Source organism: Oryza glaberrima, chromosome 11 (genome assembly GCF_000147395.1).
Source record: "Oryza glaberrima chromosome 11, OglaRS2, whole genome shotgun sequence".
NCBI lineage: Eukaryota > Viridiplantae > Streptophyta > Magnoliopsida > Poales > Poaceae > Oryza > Oryza glaberrima.
Window position 1 is genome coordinate 16,609,510 of NC_068336.1, and position 6,170 is coordinate 16,615,679.

General features: G+C 43.5%; 1 protein-coding gene across 1 annotated transcript; it reads left to right on the forward strand.

The window, feature by feature from the left end:
- The first annotated feature begins 4,938 nt into the window (after window positions 1–4,938).
- On the forward strand, window positions 4,939–5,217 carry LOC127754291 (uncharacterized). The gene has a single exon (XM_052279772.1). The coding sequence runs from the start codon at window positions 4,939–4,941 to the stop codon at window positions 5,215–5,217; it is 279 nt and encodes a 92-aa protein (XP_052135732.1).
- The last annotated feature ends 953 nt before the right edge of the window (window positions 5,218–6,170 follow it).

A 6,170-nucleotide genomic window follows, 5' to 3' on the forward strand; every position in this document is an offset into this window, starting at 1 on the left:
GAGATTACACGGTATTCTATCGCCATAATGGATGCCATATAACTATGCTTGCTGTGTATGTTGATCACATGATCATCAGGTGATGATTCTATGGAATAACTAGATTGAAGGAAAACTTAAGTAAGGAATTTGAAGTCAAGGATCTAGGCCAACTAAAATACTTTCTGGGCATCTAGATTGCAAGATATCCTAGAGGGATTGTCTTGTCACAACGGAAGTATGCATTGGATTTACTTTATGACACCGGTATGCTCGATTCTCGGCTGGCTTCTACACCAATTGAGCAAAATCATAAGCTATGTGCTGAATCCGGTGATCAGGTGAACAAGGAGAGGTATCAAAGACTTGTGGGATGGTTGATCTATTTATGTCACACAAGGCCTGATATAACTTATGCAGTGAGCGTTGTTTTTCTTGTCTACCTGTAATTCATTTACTCTTATTTCCATCACAATTTACACCAATTACCGGCTAGCACACAAGGCTGCATCACATCGCATTCATTTACTAATCATTAGGACCTATCTTCAACATCAGTTCCCAGTAACACCAGCTAGCACACATGAGCCTTCTCATCTCTTCTAGTGTCTCTCAATCCTCACACTGCATATACTGAAGCGGGGCACGGTGACAACAGCATGCCACTTCTGTGATCGCCGGCGGTGATGTTGGTGGGGAGGACAGCTGTCATGGCGGAATAAGCAAGAAGCTTGTGAGGCACAATGATTCGCCAAGGAAGCCATGACATCTGGGAGGCCACCAGCAGAGAGGAGGAGGGGACGGCACCACCATGTCAAAGAAGCGACAGAGAAGGAGATGGGCATTGCCGTTGACTCCAACGACAAGGAAGGTATGGTCATCCAAGGTATGGAGCACCGGGTCTCCACATCATAGCTGACATGTTCATCAATAGAAGCTGTGATCAGGCGACTAGGGAGAGATCTACACTGGTACATTTTGTGATTTTTCGATGTTTCAGCTCACATGTTTTATATGTTTCTTTGTGATTGATCGGAATGTTTCAGTAGAGATTCTTATGTTCTTTCATTTTTTTTACTCCGATACTTGTGCATATGTTGATGTTTCAACAGTTGAATCCTGATGTTTCTAGTGCATGAGTGAAATGTTTAATCTTTATGCAAACTATGTTTCACCATTTTAATCATTTGCAACATTTTTTTATCTAGAAGTGCACATTTTCATATAAGCCGTGAAACAGCGCCGTACACCCGATTTGTGCTCCCTCTCAAATATCGTTATCACTGTCAAATATTTACAGCCCGAAAAAGTTGACCTCTTAATACTTGTGTAATACAATGCCAGTTAAAATTGATAAAAATTACAAAACAGCGGGTGTACGTAGTATTTTAAGTATATACTCATTATACTTTTATTTGCAATTAATTTGGATATGATATCAAATCTTTGCGCTTAATAACTTCCTTCTTTGTCACCCAGATATGGCTATAAAAGTAGCGCCTTAGTTGCTTTTCTTCTCACAACATCACCCCATCAAATACACCAAACATAGAGGTAGTTAGAGGTCGATCGATCCCATTACTTGTTTTGTGCAGGCAACGATGCTGGACGACGAGAAGACCATCCTCGAGCAGCAGATCGCCGCCGCAACAGCGAGGCTGGAGGAACTGCGACGCAAGAACCGTGAGTTGGAGATCAAGCTCATCGTCTGCGACCTTATGTCAGGCCGTCGCAACAACGTGGATGACCTGACCGTGGACATCCTCCAGGATGTCCAGATGGCTATCGTGAAGTACCGCCTGGGGATACGGAAACGTATCCGGGAGCTTTGTTCCATGGATTCCTCCAAGACCACTTGAAGGGATCAATGCATGCGTGATTGCGTAGTGCTTGGTGTGGATGCGCCCTCCATGCATGTCTACGCATGTATCATTTGCTTTGGTTTAATTTCCTTCGACATTGCTTGTCATAAAGTCGATCACACCATCACCACCACCAGTTTCTTTTAAACTTTTGTAAGGGCTTGTACCTTTGAAAGCTTGGCTTTTATGGATTATTAGACAATAACCCATATCTACGGGCTATAAATGTCAAATTTTGATTATAGTTACTATCTTATTAGTATGACTACTATATGGCACGCCCCCAAACCCCCACGCAGCGCTAGTGGTGGGCATTCAGTCATGACCGAGATATTGATCCGAGTAATTCAATCCTTCGAAAATGACAATCAAACTTGATACAAAAAAATTGATATCTTTCATTCTCCTTCTTCGGCCATAGTGAAAGTGACCACGCTGGACGATATGCTTGGAACCCGGAGCACATGTGATAGGAATGGACGGACGAACCTAGAGTAAGTGCTAGGCAGGTGGCGGCCATGGGCCAGCCATACAGAGAGCTAGGGGAGTGCTGTTTGGTGAACAAGCAACGGCAATCTAAGGCGGGAGGAGATGGGAGATGGAAGATAACGAGGGAGAAGAGGGGTCTTCTATATAGCAGATAGGGTGGGGCTGGATGAAAGATCAGGAGACTACAAACGACGCTGGCGAATGAGAGATCGAATAGAATGGTATGACTAGATAAGGAACAAAATAAAGAGGAGATAAGTATAATGTTGGTAGTTCAGACACCCGGTGTAGTAAACAAAAAGACCGAACAAGGGATCTATCTACTCAAACCTAAGGCCGAGCTAGGAACTGATGATCACATTTGGTATTTTTGGGTTCCAGTCTCGGTTTATTTTGCCACCCCTTACCCAATGCTCCTACGCGTACCCCAACTATTCTAACAAATATGGCAATTTCAAGTCTCGGTTTCTTTTGCGCACCCATACCTAGCTCCACCACGCGCACCTCTAGTCTTCTACACAAATATGGTAAATTTTCATATGACCACCCAATCCGCTTGTTTATATAAATAAACCAAGATAACCAACAATATCCTTTCCTCCACAATACCCACTCTTGTTTCTTCAGATCTAGAGATCGAATAGGTGCAACAGCACCGGCGATGGGATATTATTCTCCGAAGCAAATCAGGAGGTCATGCCACCGGCTAGCCGTTCCATCACCACTAATGGGCCCCTACATCACGGCTGCCCTCCTCCGGAGCAAATCTACAGGCCATTTTGCTGGACGGCCCATCTGTTATGGTCCCTGGGGCTCACCACATTCATGGAAACACAATGTGTCTTTGGCCAACTGGATATAGTGATGCGGCTCTGATGAAGAGACAATGGTTGTGAAGCACCAACACAGCCCTGAGCTCTCCGTGTGCCACTGCCTAAGAGTCTCCTTGTGGGATCACTCCATCTTGCTCGGTGCCCCTTTGATCCACCTGCCCATCAGGCATGTCACCACCCACATGGCTCATCTCTGCACAGTCCTCCATATTGGTGCTGGTTTCATCGTTCCTATTTCTCATGGTTGTCACCAACCCCATATTTGGGTTGTCAACCCTAGCTGTGGCCTATGTCCAACACCATTGCGTCCTTATCTCCTCCACTTTTTGTCAGCTTCCCTATCCAGAAACCAATGTCAACTTCAACTCAACACCTATGATCAACTAATTATTATAGCTTTGTGCACCAAGCTTCCATTGGGAGTGGAGGTGAAGATGGCTAAAATTTGTGAAGGTTTTTTACCGTTTCGTATTAAGGAGGAGATTTAATTATAATACATTAATAGTAGACATGCAAGAGTATCAGAATCACTTACTATTGTAAGATTGTTAGAAATTGTTTGTACGTCATGTGATGATAATCAAGGGGGTCCAAGACTATCACGGTGCCATACTTCGGGTAGATAATGAAACAAAAATAATGATCGCTACATGGTAACGACGGTGCAGTTAGTCTGGGATGAAATAACACAGATATGTATAAAAAAAATCTACTGGACTTACTTAAAGTTGTATGCTACCCGGATGACTCTTTTATTTTGAAAGTGTAAGAAGGCTCGTCCAATGTACCGTGCGATAGTAATCAGTTTCTGCTTGTTCAATCCCTTCTTATATTCCATTATCTCTTCAGGCGTCTTGTTCTTGAGCTGCTCGGAATTTGGTGATAGCGTCATGGTATGCTATGTTTGACAGATCCTTGTTGGATCTAGATATACGATAGATTGCTTTGTCTTCTCAGCATCCATGTATTGCATCCTATAAAATCAGTTTGTTAATATTAATCACATGCTTTATCAATTTATTTGTGTAATAAATATGCATTCATACTCACAGGCACAATGCACTGAGAAAGTTTATGTCCATCTTTTCGTGACAATAGATGGCGTGCAGATCAGCGAAATCTAGCCAGAAGAAACCTTCGTCGGTGAAGAAGTCAGGCGGTGATCGAATTGTTAAATTAGTTAGGCCTTTCTTGCTGGCGTCCATTTACCATTTGTGTAACTTCTCATCTCCCATGAACCATCATCAAGTGCATGATCCAGCAAAAATGCTTTGCCAAGTTGGAACTTTTTTGGGCAGTCATCAGTTGCAAAGAATTTTGGTCCGGCAAGTTCAGTGGCCTTCTTCGGGTCATCTTTTCTTTCCTTGGCACGTTTCTCACCCCCTCTAAAGGCGGATACCATCAACTTCTCCTTTTTATCATCCTTAGAATTGAAGTTGTGGCTCCTGAGCACAATAGGCACTTCAGACTAGAAAGAGTTGATCTCTTTTGATACTTGCGAAAGTAATATCATGCCAGTCCAAATTGACAAATATTACGAAACAACGAGAGTATGTAGTATTTTAAGTATATATTCATTATACTTTATTTGCAATTGATTTGGATATGATATCATATCTTTGCACTTAATAACTTCCTTCTTCGTTATCCAAATGTGGTTATAAAAGGAGCACTTCAGTTGCTTTCTTTTCTCACAGCATCACCGCATCTAGTACACCAAGCATAGAGATAGCCAGAGATTGATTGATCCTATTACTAGCTTTGTGTAGGCAACGATGCCGGTCAACGAGAAGGCCATCCTCGAGAAGAAGATCGCTGCCGCACGGGTGAAGATGGAGAAGCTGCAGCGCACCACCCGTGAGATGGAAATCAAGCTCGTCATCTGGGACCTCATGTCCGGCCGTCGCATGAACCTGGACGACCTGTCCCTGGATTTTGTTGACGACCTACAGAAGGCCATCAAGAAGCACATCCAGGAGGTTTGGGAACGTATTCAGGAAATGCGTTCCAAGGAATGCTCCAAAGCCCACCTAAGGGGATCGATGCATGTGTAATTGCGTACTGCTTTGTGGGGATGCACCCTGCTTGCATGTCCGCACATGTATCATTTGCTTTGGTTTAATTTTCTGCAGCATTGCTTCCCATCAGTCCTAGTTTGAGTTGAGTCGATCACACTGTCACCACCATCAGTTTCTTTTAAAGTTTTGTAAAGGCATGTACATTTGAAAGCTCAGCTTTTATGGATCATTAGTCAATAACTCATATGTACGTGCTATAAATGTTAAATTTTGGCTCATACTTTCCATGTTTTTAGTTTGACTACTATACGGCACGCCCCCAAACACCCAACCAGCACTAGGGGTGGGCATTTGGTCTAGGCCAAGATATTGGACTGGGTAATTCAATCCTTCGAAAATGACAACCGACCTTGGTACAAACAATTTAGCAACCCATAGATTTCTTTCATTCTCAGTCTTTGGCCACATTGAAGTGACTATGCTAGACGACAAGCGTGGAACCAGGAGACCATGGGATAGAGATGTCGGACGGGCCCAGAGTAAGCGCCTTTCAGGTGGCGGCCATGGGCCAGCCATACAAAGAGCTAGGGAAGGGCTATTTGGTGGACAGTCAGCATCGGATGAAATCCATGGAGATGCACTCCTCGAGATGGAATCTAACGAGGGAGGAGAGGGGTCTTCTATATGGTGGATGGGTGAGGCCGGATGATGGAATGGAGACTAGAAATGGTGTTGGTGAATGAGAGATCGAAGGTGGCAGTATGCCTTAATAAGGAGTGAAAGAAACATGAGATAAGGATAATGTTCACATATAGGGTATAGATCGAAGGCGATGGTATGACTTAATAAGGAGCGAAAGAAAGACGAGGAGGTGATGATACTGTTCACGCATAGGGTAGTTTGGGTACCCGATGCAATTGACCAAAATTACCGAATAAGCAATCTATCTTCTCAAACCTAAGACCGAACTAGGAACTGATGATCCCATT

Bases quoted from the DNA above. Each gene is read 5' to 3' on its own strand.
- LOC127754291 (XM_052279772.1), top strand. From the start codon at position 4,939: ATGCCGGTCAACGAGAAGGCCATCCTCGAGAAGAAGATCGCTGCCGCA.